Here is a 27,500-nt window from a genome sequence, read left to right on the forward strand (position 1 = left end):
TCCTCTGGATATTTAAACGGACATTTAAACGGGGAGTAAATTCATTCCTGCTCCCTGCTGTCTTCTGCTGAATTCCGGGCGTCGACAGCAGAGATTAAGGGGACGACAGCAGAGAGCAGGAAGGAGGAGGAACAAATTCATTCCTGCTCTCTGCTGTCGACACCTGAAATTCTGGAGACGACAGAAGAGATGTACACACACACATACACACACACCGTTCCATTATATTTATGCAAATGACTAGCTTCTCGCTCCAATCTCTTCTGGGTTATTTCCAATCCTTCCTAATGTCTTCTGTAACCGTTTGTTTGTTTGTTTGTTTGTCATTGATGTTGACTGCGCAGCATCTGCTCGCCTTGTTGTTTCTGGGTCAAGAGCTCTCTTTCGTTCGCTTTAATCGCCAGTGGCTTTCATTTTTTTTCTATATTCTTCTATTGAAGGTTTCGTCGACGACTGGCCTTCAGTATCTTGATATCCCTCCAAATGCTCTCTTTCTGAACCTCGCTCGAACGACCTCCGTTTCAAATAAAATCACGGATGACTTATCCATCCAGGTTGAGTGTCTCAAGCGCCTTATTCCAAATTTTTATTTGTTTTTTTCCGATTTCCCAGTTACGCCTTTTTATCTGTCAGAGTAAAACATTCAAATCAAAACGGTTTCATCCCTTTGCTCATCAAATGATTACCGGCTTACCTTTACGTGCATAAACAAAAGAATAAAAAAGTTTGGGAAAAGAAGCTTATCACAAAAAGAGGTAAAAAATGGAAAGGTACTTTTTTTTTCCTGTCGTTGCAAGGGCCATCCACGGCTTGATCCGTGAACCAATTTCCCAAGCGCCTGAATCGAAAATAAAAAAAATAAATAAAATAGAAGTTTGTTTCACTTTCTGGACAAGTAAGTGTGTAGTCCCTGGGATCTTTAATTTGCTGAAATTGCTGTTTTCAGCATTCACCCGTTAAACGCGCATTTTGATACCCCATTAAAAAAAAAAAAAAAAAAAAAAAAAAAACAAGAGGACAACGTTCATTCACCGTTGTCATGACAACGGAAATTATTTACAGCGTTTGGAAGAGTCACCCACTCTTTCTACAACCACCCCCCCCTCACACTACATCCCCACTTCCTAACCCCTGACCCACACACCACCTTATTCCCCAGCCATTGCATTACACTGATCGCGTTCTCCGTAATTTTCCTTGCTGGTGTCTGATCGGTTTTCTCTCTCTCTCTCTCTCTCTCTCTCTCTCTCTCTCTTTTAATGAAGAAAACATGTCGAAAGAGATATTCAGGGTGACCCTTTCTGCGTATTCATGCTAAAAATAGCGCTCGTTGAAGTTGAGAGACAGGGAGAGACAGAGAGAGTATACTTAAGGAAGGGTGAGATAATCATCGTAGATTCTCTCATACTCTCCATTCCAGAGTCATGTTGATGTTGACACTTCACTCAAATAAAAAAAAAAAAAAAAAAAAAAAAAAAAAAAAAAAAAAAAAAATTAGCAGACATTGCCACTCGCTGCAGCTAACTTTATTCTCAAATCAATTAGTAGCTTTATTTTTCTTATGACAATGTACTCGTTTTTGCGCATGGTTATACGTTCTGATGAACTCAATTACAGAACAAGATCTTTTTCCCTAACTCAGTTGCGTTTTGCTGACGTGGTCTTATTCAAGCTTAGAAATAAATTTTAGGAGATCCCCCCATCACCGGCCCCCACTCACAACAATGATTCTCACTCTTGTGGACTTTGGGGTACAATGCCATAGCAGAAATATCTATAAGAAGATCTGACTGCACTATCCGCATCGTATCAGCATCTAGCCCAGGATTCCTTTTATTGAAGCACAGAGCTGTATATGAAAAAACAGTTTTAATTCTTTATGTTCACATAAGATTTTGCCACGACCGAGAAATGAACCTCTCACTCATTTGATCAATGAGACCCACAGACTTTGATTACAGGTCGAGGTTTATTTATCTACACTTTCATTCAGCAGCCAGACCAGTGGTTCCTAACCTTTTTTGGACCTTGCACCCTTTCACCATATGTCAGAATGTCACCCCAACCCCCTTTCCAAATTGTCTGCGCCAAAAGGTGCATTCCAAATAATATGCAACAAAATACTAACACAAACACAAGTTATAGGAGAGAAAGCCCAACGTGACCTCTCAGTAGTGTGGACCCTTGCACACTGCGTTTTGTGTGGCCCTAGAGCCAGTTTGAGCCTGCCAATCTATGGTCACAATTCCCTCCTGAAACTTTGATATTCCGCCCCGTAGGGAGGAGTTCTCCCCTGGTTGAAAACCACTTAGCTAGGCGAAAATAATGCAGCCTTTTCTGATAAAAATAATTTTCCTTCAACATTTTGAAAACGATTATTATTTGAGTAAGAAAAAGGAAAACCGTAACAGCCTTTTCTGATAAAAATAATTTTCCTTCAACATTTTGAAAACGATTAGTATATAACAGCCTTTTCTGATGAAAACCATTTTCCTTCTTTACTCTGAAACATTTCGAATCTGGCCAGTATTAAAGTAAGGCTGCGCTTCCAGCAGGCGAATCGAATCGATTCAATTCATTGAGAATCAACACGATTCATGATACGTCTTGATTCGCCATACTAATTTCAATGCAACCGTTTACCCCAAGCGTATCGAGTCAATCGAAATCATGCTGGCTCGCTTGGTGTAAACGGTTACACAGAAATCAGAGTGACGAATCAAGACGAATCATGAATCGTGTTGATTCTTCATGAATTGAGTCGATGCGATTCGCTGGGTGTAAATGCAGCCTCAGTAAGAAAGATGGAACTTTTAACAGTGTGGGATATTCTTATGAAAAAAAGTTTTTGTCGACGGTTATACACTAACGAAGGGATCAGGTGTCTCCGTCCCTGTCCCTGGTTCTCTCTCTCTCTCTCTCTCTCTCTCTCTCTCTCTCTCTCTCTCTCTCTCTCTCTCTCTCTCTCTAAGCTCATGCCGTTTTCCTCACAGATCTGACGGGTTCAGGATATTTTCACTTTTAACGATATTTTTACTGTATGACGGAGGAATATTTTTCCAGTAAATGGGTTTATTTATCTATTTATGTATCCTTTTTATGTGAAATCTTGCGAAGGTATTTTAGAGGTATTTTGACGTCCTGCGAGAAATACTGTGATGCAACATCAGCAATAATAATAATAATAATAATAATAATAATAATAATAATAATAATAACTCTCCCCAAAAATTTCACATGAATATTTTTGTGAATAATTACATAGTGTCTCGATAATAATAATAATAATAATAATAATAATAATAATAATAATAATAATAATAATAATAATAATAATAATAATATAAATTCTTGAGAAACCAGAAAGGTGCCACTGGCAAACAAAAAAAAAAAAAAAAAAAAAAAATAGGAAATGAGCTGTTGGAAAAGGTTCATTAAAAACAGCATCCCCGACTTAGGCAGAAGAAAAAGAAGAAGAAGAAGAAGAAGAAGAAGAAGAAGAAGAAGAAGAAAAAGAGGATGAGGAGTTGTAGGTTTTCAATGATCATGAATTTATTGTTAGCCTTAATAACCTTTCGTGCTGTACCGCAAGGTTAAGATGAACCAATCAATCGACCAACCTCAACTACGCGTACCTCAAGCAACTCTAACATAAAAGTTATAAAACCAAAGTAATGTAAACCAATCAGTCAGTCAAACATTTTGTCAAGATGGTTTGCTCAAATCTTGCCCAGAGCCTGACAATCCTAATCGTGAACCAGTGGTTCTCAACCAGGGGGAATTTCATAGCCTGGGGTTGTGGGAGGGGGAGGGGAGATTGTGATCACAAGTTGGCAGGTTCAAACTGGCCCTAGGACCACACAAAACGCAGTGTGCATCGGTCCGCACTACTGAGAGGTCACCGCTGGGCTTTCTCCCCGCTAACTTGTGTTCGCGTTAATATTTTGTTGCATTTTATTTAGAATGCACCTTTTGAGGCAGACAATTTCGGAAAGGGGGGTTGGGGAATGACGTTCTGACGTAGGGTGAAAGGGTGCATAGGCCACAAAAGATTGAGGACCACTTTGTAAACATTGAAATTCAGCGACAACTTTCCAGTGAGTAATTCTAAAGAATGATTTGGTGTTTGGTTGTTCAACTATACTCTGTTTTTTTTCCATCTGTCCATCCGCCTGTGGTGTTTCCGTATGGTAACACTGCGTCCCGGGCTTAAGATAGTTACATTCAGCTTACGTTCCTCAATAATAATAATATCCTATTTTGAATATTATCGGTGTACTTCGCATACAGTAAATTATTAAAACACTTTTCAGTTGCAAATGTACACCCAGATATGCTTTTATTTACCTAAAACTTACACATACCGTAACTATTTAAAGCCCGGGACGCAGTGTTACCATACAAAAACACCACAGGCGGATGGACAGATGGAAAAAAACAGAGTATAGACAGGACTCTTTCATGATGGAAAGCCGTGCTGCAAAGTCTTGGAATATCAGTCAAAGGAGAAGAATGAAATTCTTATATAATATATACGCGTTACTAAAATAATTGTTACGTTTTCATATAAACATATTTGTAAGTGCTTTTATTACGGGAGAGGTGAAATTATTTTATTCCGAGTCTCGAAATCCTTGAAGCTTCATGTTGCTCATAATCTGTCATGTTATTCTTTGGCATTTTAACTACACACACACACACACACACACACACACAACACACACACACACACACATATATACTATATATATATATATATATATAGAAAATGGCAAAGAATGGAATGACAGGGATTTGGAGATTGTGTGAGTAGAAGAATATATACATATATGTATATATATAACATATATATATATATATATATATATATATATATATATATATATATATATATATATATATATATATATATATATATATATATATATATATATATATATATGATATAGAGAGAGAGAGAGAGAGAGAGAGAGAGAGAGAGCGAGAGAGAGAGAGAGAACAAGTAAACAGTTCTCGGAAACGTACAGAAGAAGAACAGACAAAACGAAACAGTCCGTTGAGCAAGAACACTGACTTCACCTGCACAATTCACCTGTGGTGAAAGAAGTTCATCGAGCGTATACACCCGTGTGGTGGAAGAGGCAGTTTGGAAGACTTGATAGATCCTTCGTCACTGCACAGACTACGAGAGCATCCGAGTATGCAGTTCTTCAGACAACATAAAAGGGATTAAAAGACGCCAAATCTCTTCGTGAAAGTATGGTTTTAGTTTTCTGTATACAAGAAAACTTTTTTCTGTCCACCCTTAGGTCTTAAAAACTACTGGTATGTTGATCATCCACCCGCCAATCATCATGCATACCAAATTGCAGCCCTCTAGCCTCAGTAGTGTTTGTTTATTTATTTTACGGTTAGTGTCACAAAATATTTTGAATGTTTATTTATTTCTGTGGTTTTGGACGGAATCGGCAAAACCTTTTGAATGTTTCTCTTACTTGTGCTTATAGATGGGAAATGATTTGCACTTGAGCCAATGAAAATGTTGAGAACGTCTATAGGTATTATATATATAATATATAATAATATAATAGTATACTATATATAGATATTATAATATATATTATATATATATGGTGATATTTATAATATATCTAATATATATATATATATAATATATACATAACTAGAGATCGAATAGATAGATATAATTATACGTATGTATGGATATATAAATATATATATATATATATATATATATATATATATATATATAGCTATTATATATATATATATGTGTGTGTGTGTGTGTGTGTGTGTGTGTGTGTGTGTTAACCTTTGTGGCAGGACCTTGAGACAGATGACGACGATCGTCCGAAGGAATCGTTAATGAACCTGCGCATCCACCAGTGACGAGAAAGCCTTTCTCTCCTTCCAAAGAGTCAATTCAAACGGTTCAAGGAGCCCAGAGAAGGGTGAAGTTCAACATTCCTAAAAGTAGAGTCGGGAAGATTGATCAAAGCTATTGACCTTCTCCTTCCTGGTCTATTCTCTCTAGTTCGAAATGGGACGACAACGAAGGAGGATTGGTAAGGAAACGAACGTTATCCAGTCCGGGAAAAAGTTAATTACTGTTCGATAACGGCTGAGATGTCCATCGTCTCGAAATCAAGGAGGGAAATGAATGTGTTATCAGTGGCTTTGATTTTGCCTTCAGCCTTCATTCATCCAAATGGACAGTGTCCTCCCTCTGACTGCAAGAAAATTTTATTTCATTAGAAAACTATTGAGTTTACTATTTGTCTGTCCGTCCGCATTTTTACTGTCCGCCTTCAGATCTTAAAAACTTCTGAGGCTAGAGGGCTGCAAATTGGTATGTTGATCATCCACCCTCAAATAGTCGAACATACCAGATGTCAGCCATCTAGCCTCAATAGTTTTTATGTTATTTAAGGTTAAAATTAACCATGATTGTGCGTCTGGCAGCGGTATAGGACAGGCCACCATCGGGCCGTGGCTGAAAGTTTCGTGGCCAATGGCTAATACAGTATTATACGCTGTACAGCAAACTCGATTGTGCCGAAGAAAATTCGGAGCAGTTTTTACTGATTGTTCCTCGTCCCCTTCTCCTCTTCGAAAGAAACCCCATTACTTATTTACGGGCTGCTCTAGGAGCAAGAGCCCGTGCTGGTACAAAGCCAGCTAAATCATAACCTTTGTAATCTTTCCTAAAAATCAAATCAGTCTATTTCGTGAATATATGATCCTCCGTCACAAAACGTGTTCTGATGCTACCTGCTGACACTGAATTATTTTACTTATTTTGCTCTCTCTCTCTCTCTCTCTCTCTCTCTCTTCTCTCTCTCTCTGAGTATGTGAGCGTGTGTTCTTTGTAACCGAAAAACAGGAAAAAATGAACTTTCTGCTAATAAGCCAACATTTTCAGAAACTTGATGACTCTCTCTCTCTCTCTCTCTCTCTCTCTCTCTCTCTCCCTCTCTCTCTCTCTCTCCCTAAGTACGGGGGCGTGTGATTTTTGAAACCGAAAAGCAAGAAAAAACTAACTTTTTGTTAAATAAGCCAACTTCCCCAGAAGCTGATGACTCTCTCTCTCTTTCTCTCTCTCTCCCCCTAAGTATGGGAGCGTGTGTTCTTTGAAACCGAAAAACAGGAAAAAACATAGGTAAACATTCTCAGACGCTTAATGACTCTCTCTCTCTCTCTCTCTCTCTCTTTCTCTCTCTCTCTCTCTCTCTCAGAATAACCCCAATACCCTGTTCTTTACAGCGTGGGTCTTGGGCCTCTTCGTCTGCAAGGCAGTGAGCTACTTACAAGGGGTAAGCGTCTCAGCGTCTATCAACACCTTGGTGGCCATCACGCTCGACCGCGCCCTGGCCATCTGCTACCCAATGCGATGCCAAATCACGTCCAGGACCTGTCGGGTCATCATCGTCGTTATCTGGGTATTCTCTCTCACCATCACGCTGCCCTGGGCCATCGTCTTCAAGCTGGAGCCCATCCCAGAGACGGATTTGCAAGTGAGTGATTTTTTTTTCCGATTGAGGTATTTCAAATGATGTGACTGATTTAAGTATTTCTTTAAAAGGATGTAATTGATTTAGGTATTTCTTTAAACTGATGTCACTGATTTAGGTATTTATTATAATGATGTGACTGATTGAGGTATGTCTTTAAAATTATGTAATTGATTGAGGTATTTCTTTAAAATGATGTGACTGATTGAGATATTTTTTTTAAATGATGTGACTGATTTAGGTATTTGTTTCAAATGATGTCACTGGTTTAGGTATTTATGATAATGATGTGAGTGATTAAGGTATGTTTCAAAATTATGTAACTGATTGAGATATTTCTTTAAAATGATGTGAATAATTTTGGTATTTCTTTAAAATAATGTCACTGATTTAGGTATTTCTTTAAAATGATGTGAATGATTTAGGTATTTCTTTAAATTGATGTCACTGATTTAGGTATTTATAATAATGATGTGACTGATTTAGGTATTTCATTCAAATGATGTGACTAATTTAGGTATTTCTTTCAAATGATGTCACTGGTTTAGGTATTTATTATAATGATGTGAGTGATTTAGATATGTCTTTAAAATTATGTAATTGATTGAGATATTTCTTTAAAATGATGTCACTGATTTAGGTATTTCTTTAAAATGATGTAAATTATTTAGGTATTTCTTTAAATTGATGTCACTGATTGAGGTATTTCTTTGAAATTATGTGAATGATTGAGGTATGTCTTTAAAATTATGTGAATGATATAGGTATTTCTTTAAATTGATCTCACTGATTTAGGTAGCTATTTATCATAATGACGTGACTCATTGAGGTATGTCTTTAAAATTACGTAACTGATTGAGGTATTTCTTTAAAATGATGTGAATGATTGAGGTATTTCTCTACTATGATGTGGATAATTAAGATGCTTCTTTAAAACGATGTGACTGATTGAGGTATTTTTCTTTAATGAGGTGACTGATTAAGGTATTTCTTTGAAATGATGACACTGATATAGGTATTTTTTTTTTATAATGATGTGACAGATAGAAAGATTTCTTTAAAATGATGTGACTGATATGGGTATTTCTTGAAAATCACCTAACTTATCGGGGTATTTCTTTCAAATGATGTGACTGACTGAGGCATTTCTTTAAAATGATGTGGCTGATGGAGGCATTTCTTAGAAATGATGTGACTGACTGAGGTATTTCTAAGCATTTCTTTAAACTGGCTAGCGAAAAATTGAAAGGCAGATAGTTTTCGTTTTTAACTGGGTAAATCTGAACATCAACTCTCGTTATCTATCTTCAAGGATGGGACGAAACAGACCAGTTATCAGGGGGAAAGAGGAAATGAATCAATGTAGAAAACCCTATTTTTTTCGGAATCTACCAAATGCTTTTATTTTCAAAATGCATCTTGTTGCTGTTAAGGTTTTGCAACATCAATTCTGAGTAACATAGTACATCACCATTATACTAAAGTTCAGCCAATCACTTTTGAATTTCTTATGAATAATAACATCATTATAATGAAAGCTGTAACAATTATTTAAAGATTAGTGTCGTTTCGAAATTAATCCCTTATTAATGTTATTCAGTTGCTGGAATATCCCGCCAAAAGTTTATAGAGAACTCTTTAACATTGGGTATCTTACGTGGGCAACCTGGTATTTTCAATTAGCCCCGAAAAAAGACTGGGAAAGGAAAATAGGGGTGCCAAACCTCAAAGGAATCCTTTGACCCGTTTCGGAATAATGGGAACCTGAAACGCCACAACGAACTCTAATTCCCTAAACGCTGCCTAACGTAATTCAAAAAAAGTTTCAGATTTCTTTGTAAACCGAAATAAGGAGGATAGTCCTTCTTCTTTTGGAAGTCTGACGGGTAAACAAACAAGTTCTGAGGAATCTTGGAATAAAACTCAGCACCTCCTCAGTTGGGTCTCCAATGTGATCAACAGCTGCGTCTCGACATTCCATTCCATTCACGATCAACTTAACTTTGTCTGTCTCAGTCTTTCTTTGATTGATGGTCCCATAATGTCAATTGCATGCAAATTGCCACCGCTCTTTCTCACGGGAGATGCAGATAACCTAATATGTCTCCCGCGGGTGGGAGGCAAAAGAAATTCCTGTTGCCATAACTGGCAGCCGGGTCAAAGAATAATTGCGTGAAGTGGAAAGGGAGAGGCTGGACCTCATATATGCAAATTAGAGGAATGAAGTTGAAATCCAAGTGAATGAGTCTTATGCAAATACTGCAATTGCACGAGATTTGAAAGTGGAGACAGGAGATAAGCTCAAGCGCCCGAAATCTAGAGTTGTTCGGAAGGGTTTCGAAATAAGTGGGGGAACAAAAATTCGCCGAATCCTTTGGACGATTTTCCTTTGAAACGAAGTTCGCGCGGACGTAAATGTTGCCATTCGGATGGCACCTACTTTACTTAGGAATGATATCAATCGTTAAAGGTCACGAAATAGGGTAGAAAAGTCATGATGAGAGAAATAACGAATTCGTTTCGGTGTATGAACTCAATAACCAACGTTTCTCATCTAAATTGCAAATTGCCAAAGTGGAAATCTAACGTGGAATACCATACGTGAAAAATCATAATAGTGTTATAAAGTGTCGTCTATTCGTTCGCAATATTTGGGATAAAAAGTTCCAGTGGTTTATATTCCGAATTTAGAAACAAAAAAGGCGCCTGGATTCCATTTTCTCTTTCCATACACCTATTCCAGCTATGAAAGGCCGAAGTTAAAAAAAAAAAAAAAATTCCTCCCTTCCAAGACCCGTCTTTTACCATATGTTTGGCTTTATAAGCACACATAACTCGCTAATCAGAAAATCAGTCGATAATTTGTCATTAATTTATTGCTGTTTAAAGGCCTATGATATACGTATGCTATTTCCTTTTGTGAACATTTCGACATCTTATTCCACTGCTTCTAATAGTCATCTATTCCCAATCGTACATCGTTTTATCAATAAAGGAAGTGTATTCATCTTTTTTTTTTCTAGGATGCACGTGGAAGCAAAAAGCGACAAGTTGGAATTCTGTTTAGCACTCAAGTCTAACTTTTGTCTCAGCTTCCTCTTAGGGGTAACGTTCAACAATTTTTCCATGAAACCTTATATATCCTTACAGAATTTCGTCCTCAATTTAGCCTGAAGTTCTCCATAAAAGTCATGATAAACATCACTATGAATAATATTATATATATATATAATATATATATATATATATATATACACATATCTATATTCATAAAAATTAAAAGGAGCCCATAGAAACGGGTTTTTTATGGGCTCCTTTATTGGAATAGCTCTGTGATATATATATATATATATATATATATATATATATATATATATATATATATTATATATATATATATATTATGTGTGTACATACATACATTCATACATATACATATATACAAACAATATCTTACGCGAATCCTAAAAAGAAAAAAAGGAAAAAAGAAAAAACGTAGAAATGTGTGGGATTCCTTCTCCCGGCAACCGTAATCCTACATCCGTTGACGGACTTCCCAGCGAGAACTAATCAAAAGAGGAACTTCGTTTTGATGGCCGCGCCATCGCCGACTCTATTACGCCACCATTTTCTTTACGAAGAATCCGTTTTCGTGGGTTTTATCTCGGGATACAAGTCTCTCTCTCTCTCTCCTCTCTCTCTCTCTCATCTCTCTCTCTCTCTCTCTTCGATATGACCTTTAGAATTGTAGCTTCTATGTTAAGTCTATCGTCATTTTTGTACTGATATTTTCAACAAATTTGTATAAGGTAAGGTCTCTCTCTCTCTCTCTCTCTCTCTCTCTCTCTCTGTATATATATATATATATATATATATATATATATATATATATATATATATATATATATAGCATCATCTCTATTCAAATTCCGTTTATTTCCTTTCAGAAAAAAAAAACATAAAGTCTTATTTTCAATCATTTTCCTCCCAGCAGTTCATTGAAAGCTATCTGTTAAAAATGTAAAAAGTAAATTGGATGCTTAGGAAAATTAATAACCATAATGTAAATACGGAAATAAGCATAACAAATAAACAATAAACTATGTACATTTATCGTCCTAAGTGTCAAAGACAAATAAACAAACCCCCTCCCCCCCCCCCCCCCCACACTAAAAACACATGACCAATATTGTGTTAATTATTCAAGCGACAAAAATAGTCTCATTGCGAAATATTCACCTCAGTGCGGCAAACAACTTTCATGTTGACATCAGACTGAAAGTTTCCCACAAAAAAAAAAAAATAAATAACTTTCATTAATCAATGTTCGCAGGAAACTTTGTATGGCACGAATTTCAATATTCCAATTTTTTTTTTTTTTTTAAGATTCCTTCAGATCTTCAAGTATTTTCCTCTAAATTTTACTTGCAGTGAGTTTTAGGACCCAATGAAAAAAAATTTGGAAATACTATATTTGTTTCACGATTCCAAACGATATTCTAATACTTCATAGAATAAATTTGCGCTGGACTTCCAGCGCAAAAGTTAGTGAAGTCATTTGCTTCGAAAATTTAATGTCAACAATGATTCCGAACTTCTCCAACTCTCATTAAATGTTTGATTAATTAATTTCTCACCTGAGACTCGCCGGAGACAAAGTGAGTCCCGCTCTTCAGTAACGAGATCTGCTATTATTCTACCCCAACCCCCACCCCCAACCCCACCTTTTTTTTTTTTTTTTTTTTTTTTTTTTTAGTTTTATGACTATTTCTTTGTTCTGAAATTGGGTTTCATAATCCTCTGCTTCTTTTCATGATAAATTGTCAGTATTTACTCTTTGCAATTAGGTGAAAGGGGCTTTCATTTGGCTATCTCTTGCGATGTCACTTTACCTTTGTTATTACAGATTTTGTAGTCATCATGTAATATAAATTTTTATAATTATATAATATATCTATATGCAGGCAAATATGCAAATATGTATAAATTTATGCCTGTGTGTACACACACGCGAGCGCGCAACACGCATAAAACACACAATTTTATATATTATATATATATATATATATATATATATATATATATATATATATTATATTAGTTGTTCAGTTACACTATAATCAGCTCATTTTACAAAGTGATACATGTAATTTTCGATCGACAATTTTAATGTGTATACTACAAAAATCAACCTTCCATTAACCCCCATCGCAAAGAAGTACGTAGTAACTTTTCCCCAGCCACAAGGTTCAGAGTGACGCTTAGAAAATACCATAACACAGACCCTCTCTGTTTCTCAGCACCACAAAAGACCTATATGTTTGTTATTGTCTTGACAGGTGTGCACTGAAAAATGGCCTGACGACCGGAGCGGCGACCTGTATTTCGTAGTGGCTAACCTGGTCATGTGCTATTTGCTGCCACTGACGGCCATTTCCATATGCTACGTTCTCATCTGGCGAAAGGTATGGTAGAACGACGTGACGATATTATATATATATATATATATATATATATATATATATATATATATATATATATATATATATATAGACATATATATATATATATATATATATATATATATATATATATATATCACATAAAACTTCATTCAACCAGGTTGGCATCTAACAGAGATCGCAATTGTATTTTACTGCTACCGGACAATGGGAGGGGGCAGATTAGGTTCCTTGAAAGTTTGTTTACTTTTGTTGAATATAATCTCCGTTTGATAACATCCTGCATGAATGAGGTCTTGTTTTATATATATATATATATATATAGATATATATATATATATATATATATATATATATATATATATATATTATATATATATATACATGTATATATATATATATATATATATATATATATATATATATATATTATATATATATATCGGAAAGATCAACTTGAATCTACCCGAGATTCTTCAGGTTTAGACGTTTTCAAATACGTCCCACTTTGCAGAAATGTTTATTAAGATTACCGTAATGTACTTATTTGCTTGACATATGATATGTACAGAATGGACTCTGACAAAAAAAAATTTGCAAGACTAATGAGATTTACTACATCTGCAGTACTTCATAGACTTTCAGTGACTTTTTGGTTATTATTATTATTATTATTATTATTATTATTATTATTATTATTTTATTAAAAGTAATGGCTACTTCAGCAGCATTACACTTGTAGAGATTCTTCTCTATTTTGCGAATAGCGGCTTTTTCAGTGCTACTTAAACAGGCCAGAAGAGCGCCTATAGAGGTCATGGTAAAATACAGGGTCAAAATAGGTGTATATATTTGAATTTTACAGATAAACTATGATACCATAGTCATCAAAGTCATTAACGATTCTCTCTCTCTCTCTCTCTCTCTCTCTCTCTTTCTTAAAGCGAGCTTTCGTCTGGAGCTGCCAGACATCCTCGGGCTGGGAAGCTGAGGGTGGACTGATCTTGGTGTTGTTGTTGTTGTTGTTGGAGATTAAGCCAGCCTTGTGCTGGCACGGGCTCTTGCTCCTAGAGCAGCCCGTAACTGGAATATCTGTAAAGATACAAAAAAACAGTGCTTTGGCGGTTAGTTTTGGAAAGGAGATAGGGTGACAGGCAGGATTGCAACCCCTTTGAACCTTACGGTACCCATCAGTAGGAGAGAAAGTTTTTATAGCAGTGAGACTCAGCTTAGCTGAGAGTGCTGAGTAGGAAGAAGGAAGCGAGTTTTAGTTTTGAGTTTGGGAAAGAAAGGCGTTACCTATAAAACGAGGTGCAATATATTACACATGTGTAGCATCTGAAAATATTGGCAATATATATCAAACAACATTAAGCAAGTATTTATAGTATATATACATGTTCATGCATAACTCACACTTATACATATGCTCCCAAAGATGTTTATGACTCCCATTGCAACCAGTGCTTTGTGTGGCTTTCATTGTTTTGTTTTTTTGTTTACAAGACACCTAGAGATTCCCATGTGTCTAATGGAGAAATGCCGTGTGATTCATCCTTTTACCTGGGAGGTGGGTGAGACATTAGGAGATTCCCATATGTCCCTATGTTATTTAAGATGTGTCTGGTGATCTGTGCCGGTGTCAGCTCTATTTCAGTTAGGTTTGATCTGTAAGATTGTGTCTCTGGGCAGTCTAGTAGGTAGTGTTCGAGGGGCTGGATTGCCTCTCGGTCACAGTACTGACATAACCTGCCCTCATTTCCTATCATTTGCCGGCAGGGTGCAGAGGTATCCTAGCCTTAATCTGTGTGTGATGACTGAGAGTTTTCTAGTGGTTTGTTTTGTGATGTCATGCGGCGTTAGATTTGTGACACCACATACCACTTGGACGTCCTTGACTCTTGTAGGTAGTGACGTCGTACTTCACTCTCTTCTTGGAGTTTGGCATAGCTTTTTGCCATTTCCTTTAGGTGTGTTATGGATGGGTTGCACTTTTATGCTTACTGTACTGCAGCTGAGGGCACTTTTGGCAAGGAAGTCAGCTTCATCATTTCCCTGGTATTCCCACATGGCTGGGTATCCAGTTTAGTGTGACTCTCCTGCCAGCAGCTTGATGTGAATTGGCATGATTTTATGGCTGTTATCAGTGTCACATTTTCTTTTGGATTTGTCGCTTGATAGCGAGCTATTGCTCCTTTGGAGTCAATATGCTGTTGTGTGTCCTTCTTTTAAATTGGAATTTTCTAAGGCTTTTAAGATTGCCATTAGTTCCGCTTGTAGTATGGAGGCATTGTTGGATATGCCTCCAGCTTCCTTTGAAGTCTTGGGCAGCCACTGCTGCTGCAGTTGCTGGAGCTTCTGTGTCAACTGAGCCATCATGTAATATATGTTTTCAGCTGCTGTGTTCCCGATTGCTTCTTCTGCTGCAGTTTTCATTTGTGCTGCTGTGCACAGTGCTTTGTTTGCCGGTAGTATTGTGAAGTTATACCGGATTGGGTCTTCGACCCAGGGAGGTGGTTTTTGTATCCCTCAGGTGGGACATCCTTTGTTATGTGTTTCACTGTGTCCTGCATACCCAGTTCTCTCAGTGTCTGGAGTATACTGCCCGCATAGGTTTTTGGCGGGTCTAGTTCTTCGTGCAAGTTTATACACGCTTGCATTTTGTTTTTGTGTGGTCCATTTCTGTCGTTTCTGATGGTTTTGTACAGAATGGCAATATTTCTTTGGCCTATCCTGTGCTTGAGAGACTGCAGTTGTGTCTCTGCCCTCAAGAGACAAATTCTTGTCCACATTGGGGCTCCAAGTATAAGTCTCATTGCGTTGTTTTGGATGACTTCCAGCCTCTGCTGTTGATCCTTTCTGAGATTTGTCAGGACTGGTGCTGCGTATTCTACTTGTGCTCTGATGGTTTGTATGTAGAACCTCCTGAGCAGATGGTATGTCGCACCTTCTTGCAATGATGTGATTTTCTTTAGGGCATTAAGCCCTATTTTTGTTTTTGTTGGCTTGGAGGAGCTGTATTTGCTTCTCAGGAGATAGTGAATCTGCAATGCAGACTCCCAGATATGTGTAGCTACTCCACCCAGTCTATGACGTCTCCTTCAGTAGAAGGTTGGGTGGATTTTGATCATGTTTTATTGCCATGCTTTTGTCTTATTTCTGTTGATTTTGAGTCCCAGTTGTGTGCACTTGTCCTCAAGTTTTTGCAAGGCTTCTTGCATCTTTTGGAGCTGTCTTTGAGGGCCAGAGCTGACGATGCAAACATCGTCAGCATATATGAAGACCTCTACTCCTTGTGGTAGCTCGAGACAGGCTACATTTCCATAAGGACATTGAATAAGAAGGGGCTTAGAATGCCCCCCTGTGGAGTGCCGTTTTCAAGAGAGTAGTATTCTGACATTCTGCCTTGGAACACTACTCTTGCTTCTCTGTCTTGCATGTATCCTTTTGTCCATGTAAGCAGGTTGCCCTTGATCCTCTTTTTCTGACTAGGGGAGGAGAGGATGGTTGTTCTGCATTGGCTAATTCATATGCCTTTTTCTAGATCTAAGAAGACCACTATGGATTTTCTGCCATTTATGGCACTTAGCACATCTGTAAGGCACTCAGGTGCCTACTCCTTCCCTATAGGCATAGAGACTATGATGTAGGGGCCCTGCTTTCCATAGTAGTCTGTCAGAACCATTCTTTCTGCAACCTTTTCAGTGCAGCTGATGAGGGATATCGGCCTATATGCGCCTTCCTCTTTTGGCTTAGGTATTGGTTGTGTGTCTTGCTGTTGCCATTTCTTTGGCCTGGTGTGCTCTGCATATGTCCTGTTTACCAGGAGTAGATATACCTGTTTTGGCAGGGTATCACCCATGTGTCTCAGCATGCTGTAAGTGATTGCATCTGCTCCAGGGGCTGTGTCTCTTTTCCCCCTTGCTGAGTGCACTGTTTAGTTCTTCCATAGTGAAGGGTGTGTCTGTGTCATCAGGTGTGTTGCAGGCAGTATTGATTTCCCTCCATCTTGCTGGGGAGATTTCATTTTAGTTTTTCCCGTGTTGTTTGGGGAAGGGTTGTGGGATTTTGTCCTTTCTGCAAAGTTTCTGGCTATATTTGTCAGCTTCTTCTTGTGGGTTGGGGTTGGATGCTTTGCGCTGTTCTTCCTTTCCCTGCAATTTTTTGCAAGGAATCTCCAGATCTGGGTTACTGGAGTTTGTCTGGCTGATGTTTGCACACCAGTCATACCATGCCTGTTGTTTAATTTCTTTTTGTCTCTTCAGTTGCATGGGCTATTACCTCTCTGAGAAGTCTGTGCATCTCCTCAGATGGTTCCCGTCTGAAGAGTTTCCGCACTCTGTTTACTCTGGCATTGAGTTCTTTGACCCTTTCACAGTAGTACCATGCATCTTGTGATCGATCTTGGATCGTTTGATCTTTGGCATGGACATGTTTGCTGCCTCTCTGAGTTGCTGATGAACTCTTCATAGAAGAGTTTCTATATCGTTTGCAGGGTTTTCAAGGTAGTTCCTCGCCCATCTCGTCATTATGGCATTCAAATGTAGCCCAGTTTGGCAAACTTGGGGTTCCATCTTTCTGGTGGCGGTGGTATGGGGGCAGCTTTTTGAGCCGTAGGCCAATGTCAATGGCTATGTGGTCGCTTGTGAGGGTCTCGTGCAGCTTCCATGTGCTTGCTCCTTTAGGGCGGAGGAGTTAGTGAAGGTAAGATCTAGTCTTCCTCCTTTTAGGTGAGCTTGGCTCTCCCACTGTTTAAAAGGCACACTCTGGGAATTAACATGATAACTGGTGTAGATGTCTTCAGTTGTGTTTGTTTGTTGTGTAGAGTTCAGGCTTGGGTGATGTGCATTGAAGTCTCCTCCAATTAGTGTGTTTTCCTGTGTCGCTGCACTGAAGAGTGCTTCCCCTTCGAATGTGTTGTTCCCGAGCCCTGTATATGTTGTTGTACCGTCAGTGTTGTGCAAGTGTGAGTTTTACGCTGAGTGATTCTACATCATCTCCGCAAGGGATGTTGTCTACCTTCTTTGAGGGGATTGTGTTTTTAACTAGGGTGATTAGTCCTCTTTTAGTGTCTGTGTATGGTGTTTTGTACACTTTGTACCCTTTAAATGAAATTTGGCATTTTCCTTACAAGTGTTTCTTGTAACATTATGATGTCGTAGTTATTTGTTTGTGTGTGTGCTTGCAGGAATGCGTATTATTGTTTGCACTTAGTATGTTCCACTTGTGGAGGACTTTTATTGTGTCTGTGTCTCTGCAGTCATTTGTGTTGTTGTTGTTTCCTAGTTCGTCATTTGCACTTGATGTGCCTTGACTACCAACTCTGAGGTTGGCCCGGTTGGCCCTGGCACTGGAGATGTACCTGGTACTATTACTTGAATGAAAACTGACACCGGGTGTATTTGTAGTGCCATTTGCACTGTTGTTGTTTATTAGTGTAGGCAATGGTGATGCAAAGAGTCCTCTGGCGTTCTTATGCACTTTTCAACGACTTCTTTGGCTATTTCCTCTGAGAAGTTGATCCTGTTTAGTTCTGCAAACTTGAATAGCATTTGCACCAGTAGATTTGTGAGGTCTTGAGTACTGTGCGATAATATTTGTCTTGTTTTAGTTCTGGGCGACTTCAAACCTGTTGCTTTGTGGGGTGCGGTGAGGAGGAGGGGGTAGACTGGGTTATATGGCTTTGGGGAGCCAGGAACAATGGAGCTAGTTTTAGGATTTGGAGTGAGGAGGATTTGTCGGGTTTCGGGAACAGGAGAGGTTAGGATGTATGTGTTGGTCGGCTTGGCCGATTCTGAGAAGCTGATTTTCCTTCTAGTGTTTGTTATTTGTTTCGTTGGTGTGTGTTGGTCTGGGTGTGGTTTGGGGAGTGTTTTTTTTGTGTTCCTTTTTTTCTGAGTTTGAGGCTGACTTTGAGGGTCCTGTTGGGGTCAATAGCCCTCCAGCTGCAGCAGCATAGGACTGTGTCTTATGCTGGGGGGTGTGTGTGTGTTTTTGGGGGCTTGTTGCGACCCCCTAACAGCAGCAGCAAAGGACTTTGGTCCCTGCTGGGTGGTGGGAGCTGCTGTTGTGTGTTGTGGTCTGGTCTGTGTGTGTGTGTGTCCAGGGAGGCTCCGAGGTGTGATTCCTTTAAGAAGTGTCTATCTTCTGTAGCCTTATCGGGATTTCATTTTCTGTTCCACGCATGGTGGTTCCCCTTGCATGAGGGGCATCTGGCATTTGTTTCTTGTCCATTCTTAAATTTGTCTGTGCAGAGTTTTGTGGGATGTCTCCCACTACATACCCCACAAATAGGCTTTGGGCGGTGGCACGGCACTGCTATGGTGTCCGTACCTCTGACAGTTAAAGCACCTCAGAGGTTCTGGTGTGAAGTCCATGGTGGGGAAGGAGCCCCACATGCAAGGTTCAGTGACTTAGGCTGAGTTCCTTTCCATTCTACTAGACTTTGCGGGTTGGCTGGGTTGGGTCCTTTTGTATGGCATCTCTCTGCTTTGATTACCCTGGGATTTTCCAGAATAACCTTGGTTTCAAATTGCAGAGGGTAATGGCATAATATAAATCTGCAGGGTTTGTCGTCAGGATTGAGGAATTTAAAGCTGGCAGGATTATTCTTCATATATTCATTTGTATTCAGGTCTGAGGGTATTGCAAACAGTTCTCCCTGGTGGTGGGTCTTACCTTGAACAACTTACCCTTCTTTTCGAGGTCCTTAACGAATTCATATGCACTGGGTTCCTGTTGGAGGAGTTATCAAGTATTTCCATGTGAGGGTGAAGGTGCTGCTGGTGGTCCTTGTTTGCGTTTGTTCCTGGTGACAAGCTGGAATCCATCATCTGTGTCCATGGCAGGGGGTTTTCCTTGTCCTCTTGAGTGGCTGTGGTGGATTCTTCTTCGGAGGTGGAGGAGAGTCTTAGGCGAGGTCTAACTGCTTCAGGGGCATCTGAAAAAGAGGAAGAAGAAGACGTTGTCCGTTTCCGGTTCTCAGGTGCTTCTGCAGTGGTGGGTGTGGCTGGGTTACTTGGTCCATGGCTGCATTCGTCTTCGTCTATTCTGTGAGGGGGGAGAGAGAGAGAGAAAGAGAGAGAGAGAGAGAGAGAGAGAGAGAGAGCGAGAGAGAGAGAGAGAGGAGAGAGAGAGAGAGAGAGAGAGAGAAATGTATGTGTGTGTTGTTATATTTTTATTATTGCCTGAAGGGCCTAAACCTGGTTTATGGGAGACACCACCTAGCCTATCGTTCCTGTGCTACTTGCAAAATAATGATTGCGAGAGTAGAAAGTTTTTTGTCCCTTTGACCCTGCTTCAATCGGAGTTTTCAGACCCCAACGGCTACCGAATTTTAGGCAGGAGAGACTGTTAGTAATGGAAAATTATTTGAGAGAGAAAGATGTCATATGACTTTTCCTTATAAAATGTGAGAGAGCTCTCTCAGAAGTATAATTCTCGGTGTCGTCGTCAATCGCCGAAAGTTCCGCCGAAAATCGCTGGAAATCTCGCCGCTATCGTCGACTGGGATGGCGCTATCGCTCGCTGTCGCTCACGTTCGCCAGAGAAGGTCTCAGAAGAGATGTTACTGCTACGGAGGCCGAGCAGCAACTGCTGATCTTGGTGCGGTGTCCGTCCTCCTTATATCTGTGGTTGACAGCAAAGGGGTCTGCCCATGCTTGTCTCCTATTGGCTGGTGGCGGTGAGCTTGTTTTCATTGGCTGCCTGAGCCAGGTCTCAAGCCACTTTCCTCGAACCGATGGTTGCGTTGCAGCATATCCTGCAGCCGCCTGGACCTCCTAAGCGGCGCTGTAACATTGATGGGCGTTGCGCTACGCTGTGGGACGTCACGGCTACTTTGATTTCCATCGGCTGCAGGAGTTGTCATCCATAGAGTTGTCATGATCGGTGGTGTCATTGTTAGTGGCAGGTCTTCTCATACTCGTAGGGAGGAGAAATTCTTCCTGCGTCGTATTCAGTGAAGGTTTTATTTGCTGGATGAGGAGCGCCTCCAGCAGGCGCAACCGACAGGCATCAGGGGCCTTCCCGATGATCTTCGTGTTCTTTATGATGACATCTCGGGAGATGGCCTCGTGATGTTTGGTGCGGGCGTGATTCTTTATAGCCCCCTCTTGGGCGTGGCACGAGAGTCTCTTCGACAGTCGCATGGTAGGTCATACTACGTAGGCGCCGCTGCATTCGCGGACTGGCATGTATACTGGTACACTACATGCGTCTGCTTCAGGGGTTCTCGTACCTGTGGAGAGGGGTTATTTTTCATAATAAGATCGCGCGTCCTCCGATTCTGGTAATATATGATTAAGTCGATATTCTTGGTGTCGTCAGTCGGGGATACATTATCAGAAATTATTATTATTATTATTATTATTATTATTATTATTATTATTATTATTATTATATTCATAAGATAAACCATTATTCATATAGAACAATCCCACAGGGACCTTTAACCTGAAAGCCAAGCTTCCAAACAATAAAGTATTCATTGAAAAGGAATTATAGAAGATAATGGGAAATGCAGAAAGAAGAGATTAATTATCAGCAAAAAGATAAATTATTAAGCTAATAAAAAAACCCATTAAAATACAAGGTGAATTATTTTATGATAGCAATGCATTAGCAGTAGTAGCAACAAGCAGGAACATTATTATTATTATTATTATTATTATTATTATAAACAGGGTCAACCCATTTTGTCCTGTGATCTTTGATTCCTCTCCCCTCTCTCAATCTCATTCTTTCTTCGCCATAATGACGGCGAAAAGGGGAGGGGAGAGAGGGAAGGGAAGGGATGAGAATTGTAATGTAATGACAACCCTTTAATACATGTTAATGCCATGTTCCGCCATATGGTTCCTGCCCTTCTAATTCCCAAAGACACGACGATCACCAGGGCGGTGCAAAAACGCGTATTCTCTCTCTCTCTCTCTCTCTCTCCAGCGACACGAAGGTCAGTGCACTGTAGCACTGCTCTCTTTCTCTCTCTCTCTCTCTCTCTCTCTCTCCAACAAAGAGAAGACCAATGCATTCCGGGCAGTGTTCTCTCTCTCTCTCCAGCAAAGAGAGGACCAGTGCATTGCGGGCAGTGTCTCTCTCTCTCTCTCTCTCTCTCTCTCTCTCTCTCTCTCTCGTACACAAATGAAGAAAGACCAATTAATCAGGAAGGGCAAAATCATTAATTTGATACTAAACAAAATAATAATAAGAATAAGTGGGCTAAGAAAAAAATAGAAACATAATTCATCAATTACTGATTTTTTTCCTAATATTCATCATAACTGAGTAACCGGGGCTCCGTGTTCAATAATAGTTTCTAATAAAATATAAAGATTGAAAAATCGTCTAGCTTGAGAAAAAGTAAAGAAATTATAATGACTTGTTACTCCCATTATTATCATTTGTACGTTCTGCATCATGCAAGAAATATTTTGCGCAATGTAACGCCGAAGTCCTAATTACAAAGAGCGAGCATAATGAGATATAACGACATCATGCAATGTAAGGGAATTGTTATGGAATCTTGGCAACTCTACCTTTTTTCCTATGATTCCATGCTCTCATTAGAAACCACTTTGCAATGTTACGTGCCTGGTGTTATTCTTATTAGGAATCACTGCGCAACATTACGTGCATCTCATTGGAAATGAATTTCAGCAACACATACGCGAATTTGAAACGTTTTGTTATCAAAAGCACAAAGCAGCGTTTTCAAACTTGGAGCTACACAGCTACTGCGAAACCGACTCCCACATTGAATCTGCTTCTAAGTTAGACTCGTCTAATATATGTACTATAGCTGTTGAGCGCAGGCTGACCTTTGTGCAGAATATAGATAAACAGCTGTACGGGAAAAAGTGGAACTGGAAAAAAATGACCACTGTCTGGAATAACCGAAAATTAAGCATTGTAAGGAATAAGTGAAAGCTGGGCATTTTATGGAATAAGTGAAAACTGGGCATTGTATAGAATAAGTGAAAACTGGGCATTGCATGGATTAAGTGAAAACTGTCATTGTATGCGATAAGTGAAAACTAGGGAGTTTATTAAGAAAGTGAAAACTGATCATTGTATGGAAGAAGTGAAAACTATGCATTATATGGATTAAGTGAAAACTGTCATTGTACGGATTAAGTGAAAACTGTCATTGTATGCGACAAGTGAATACTGGGCATTTCACAGAATAAGTGAATATGAGTGATTTCATTAAATATGTGAAAAATGGGCATTCTATAGAGTAAGTGAAAAATGGGCATTGTATAGAATAAGTAAAAACTGTCTTTGTATGGCTTAAGTGAAAACCGCCACAGTGTGCGATGAAAGAAAACTGGGTATTTTATTGAATGAGTGAAAACTGGGCATTACATGGAATAAGTGAAAACTAAGCACTATGTGAAAAATTTCAATGTATGCGATAAGTTAAAACTAGGGATTTTATTCAATAAGGGAAAATTGGGCATTGCATGAAAAACGTGAAAACTGGGTATTTCATGGAATACGTGAAAACTGGGCATTGTACGAAATACGTGAAAGTTGGCCATTGCATGGAATACATGAAAACTGGGCATTGTATAGATTAAGTGAAAACTGTCAATTATGGAATAAGTGAAAACTAAGCATTGCAAGGCATATATGAGTGAAATTGGCCATAGTATGAAATAAGTAAACTGACCGTTGTATTGAACAAGTGAAACTAACCTCTCTCTGGAATACTTGTAATCTGGCCGTGCCCCGGAATAGGTTAATGCATCAGTGGCCTTTCAGAGAGAGAGAGAGAGAGAGAGAGAGAGAGAGAGAGAGAGAGAGAGAGAGAGAGATGTATAAACGCTCCAAAAATAGTTGAAGAAATGTCCTTGGACAAAGGGAATATTCATGGCTATCATAACGATAACGATGATTAAGAGAGAGAGAGAGGCCTTACAGACCTTACAGACCTTACATCTTGTTCGGGTTGCCCCAGGTCCCTCAGTGTGAGGCACCTCTAATGTCTACCAGAGAGTTGCTAGTACATCTTCCGGTATATTTTGCATCTTCCAATCTTGGATGGTCTGGGATGCAGTTTAGATATTTGTCGAGCTTATTCTTAAACACATCTACGCTCACTCCTGATATATTCCTCAGATGAGCTGGCAACGCATTGAATAGACGCTGCATTATCGATGCTGGTGCGTAGTGGATTAATGTCCTGTGTGCTTTCCTTATTTTTGTTTTTTCCTGGTATAAGTTTTGGGCACTATTAATCTACCTCTGCTTGCTCTATCTGATATTTTTAGTTCCATGATATTTTCTGCTATTCCTTCTATCTGTTTCCATGCCTGAATTATCATGTAGCGTTCTCTTCTCCTTTCTAGACTATATAATTTTAAGAATTGTAGTCTTTCCCAGTAGTCTAGGTCCTTAACTTCTTCTATTCTAGCTGTAAAGGACCTTTGTACACTCTCTATTTGTGCAATATCCTTTTGATAGTGTGGGTACCATATCATATTGCAATATTCAAGTGGCTACGAACATATGTTTTATAAAGCATAATCATGTGTTCAGCTTTTCTTGTTTTGAAGTGCCGTAACAACATTCCCATTTTTGCTTTACATTTTGCCAACAGAGTTGCTATTTGATCATTGCATAACATGTCCTATTCATCATCACACCAAGGTCTTTAACTGCTTCCTTATTTGTGATGGTCTCATTATTAGGTCCCTTATATGGCATATAGCTTTCTTTCTCTGTCTCCATAATTTATTGATTCAAATTTATCAGAGTTAAATACCATCCTATTTACCTCTGCCCAATCATATACTTTGTTAAGGTCTCTTTGTAGAGCGTTCCTATCTTCATCACAAGTAATTTCTCTACTTATTCTTGTGTCATCTGCGAAACTACTCACTACCGAATCCTTAACATTATTGTCTATGTCTTCAATCATAATAACAAACAGTATTGCAGCTAACACCGTACCTTGCGGCACACCGGATATTGACCTTGGCTTCATCCGATTTCTCGTCGTTGCAATAACTATCTGTTTTCTGTTGTGTAAAAATTCTTTTAACCATTTTCCCTACTTTATCCACGATATTGTGTTTTCTAATTTTCTTCGCTAATATATTATGGTCTACTTTATCAAAAGCTTTTGCAAAGTCTAAATAAACCACATCTGTTTCATTTCCGCTTTTCATATTTTTGAATATGTTCTCACGGTGGACTAACAGTTGGGTTTGTGTACTTTTTCCGGGTACGAAACCATGTTGTCCTTTATTAAACAAATTATTTTTTTTATTAAATGTTTCATAATATTTTTCTTCATTACCCTTTCATACACTTTCATAATATGTGATGTTAGACTCACAGGCCTATAATTACTTGCCTCTAGTCTTGATCCACTTTTCAAAGTAGGGGTAATATATGCTAATTTGTGCTCATCATATATCTTGCCTGTATCTACACTTTGTCTTAATAATATTGCAAGTGGCTTTGCGATAGAATGAACTACTTTCTTTAACAAAATAGCAGGAATTCCATCAGGCCCTGCAGCAGCTCCATTTTTTAATTTCATTAATAGCCTGCACAATATCAGCTTCATTAATATCTATGTCAGCTAAATATTCACTATCATCCCTTACTTCTATATCATTATCTTCATTATCTATTCTAGATGTGAATTCTCTCTTATATCGTTCTGCCAGTAGTTGCAAAATTTCCTTTTTTTTTTCATTCGTTAATCTCCCTTCAATTCTCAGAGGGCCTATTCTATTCTTCTTTTATTCATCTTCTTCGCATATGAGTATAATAGTTTTGGGGTTTGTTTTGCTTGATATTTAATAGGGTTTTTTCTTCCAAGTCCCGTTTTTCATTTTCTTTTGATTGTATAATCTTCTGTTCTGCATTTCTATCTTACTTTTTAGTTCTATAACTTTCCATGCATTTTTTCTTTTGCAAGACCTTTTTTCCACTTTCTGATTTTCTGGAACAAGATCCTTCTGTCTCTTGGTATGCATGAATGATGTTTTTACTTTTCTTCTTCGGTATATATTTTTCCACTATTTTCTCCAATATTTTATATAATATCTCCGTATTTACCCTTATGTCATCACTTACGAAAATGTTATCCCAATCTTTGTTTAATTCTTCATTAATTTCTGACCATTTTATATTTTTACTGTAGAAGTTGTATTTTCCATATCCTTCCCACTTTTTCATTTCTTGCTTATCTCTATTTTCACTTGCTTTGGAATGAACTGTTAATTCTATGACATTATGGTCTGAAATACTCGCATTATAAACTATTATTTCTTTAACATAATTCATCTCGTTCACAAATACTAGGTCTAAAGTATTTTCCTTTCTTGTTGGCAGGTGATTTATTTGTTGAATGTTGTATTCTAGTAGCATATCTAATAGCTTTTCAAATTGCCTCTTATCTTCTGCACTACTATTACTCTCTTTTTTATATGTATAAGTACAACCACAATCTCCTATTCCGTTCTTCCATTCTACGAAAGGAAAGTTGAAGTCACCAGATAGGAGAATAGTCCAGTCCTTGTGATTTCTACATATATCATCCAATTTTTCAATTATTAAGTCAAACTCTTTAGTATTAAGGGGTCTATATATTACTATGTTCATCAATTTTTCAGATTCAAATTCTACCGCTATTAGTTCACATTCTGAGTTACTATATTTCTCATATATTTTTCCTTGTTTTTGTCTTTCCCATATATTGCGGTTCCCCTTGATTCCTATTTTTTCTATCTGATCTATAAGTTTGGAACCCTTTTATTTGATCATCATTCCCAGTCTCTTGGGAATAAACCAGGTTTCACTTATATTCATTATATCTATTTTCTTTTCATTTTGGGGTTAGTTCTTCTAAGTACTCTATTTTTCTTTTTGAGTTACTCGTAACTAAACCCTGCGCATTCATCACTATGATGGTTTGCGTGTTTTCTCCTTCATTTAATACTGGTAGTAATAAGGATTTCCCATGTTCTTCCTGTTTTCTGGTATGTTGTTCTTTTTTCATTTCCAGAAATTCTGACATTAAAAAATCCAACTTTTCCATAATATTTGATCTTCCTTCATCATAATTATTAATTTTGTGTCTGAATCTGCAATTTTCTCCGTTTCTGCAATATCCTCTTGCATAATAAATACAGTTATTATCTCTTGAGTAGAATTTCGGAGCTGATGCTTTGAAATTTTTTGCTGACACCTCTGCATATCTCATTGGTGGTTTGCTTTTCTCTTTTACCTGATATTCTTGATTTCTCTCTTTATTTGTTTCTTTCTTATTTTGGATTTTATTACTTGGTTGGTTATTTATTTGATTATGATTCATGGCTACAGGGTGCATATATTTGCATTTTTTGTCGAACTTACATCCTTTTCCTTCTTTTAGGTTTTTACATATTTTTGGATGCAGATCTCTGCAATCATCCCCATATCCATCTAAGTATGCACATTTACCATATATTTCATAGTTTTGACATATCTTAGGATGTTTGTAGTAACA

At 38.3% G+C, this 27,500-nt stretch overlaps 1 protein-coding gene across 1 annotated transcript in view; it reads left to right on the top strand.

Annotated features, from left to right (window-relative positions):
- LOC135213064 (neuropeptide SIFamide receptor-like) overlaps positions 1-27,500 on the top strand; it is a 242,550-nt gene that overhangs the window by 204,742 nt on the left and 10,308 nt on the right. The window contains 2 exon segments of the mRNA XM_064246911.1: positions 7,285-7,535; positions 12,872-12,997. Of these exon segments, the coding sequence (XP_064102981.1) occupies positions 7,285-7,535; positions 12,872-12,997 (377 nt within the window).

Source organism: Macrobrachium nipponense, chromosome 19, assembly GCF_015104395.2.
Source record: "Macrobrachium nipponense isolate FS-2020 chromosome 19, ASM1510439v2, whole genome shotgun sequence".
Lineage (NCBI taxonomy): Eukaryota > Metazoa > Arthropoda > Malacostraca > Decapoda > Palaemonidae > Macrobrachium > Macrobrachium nipponense.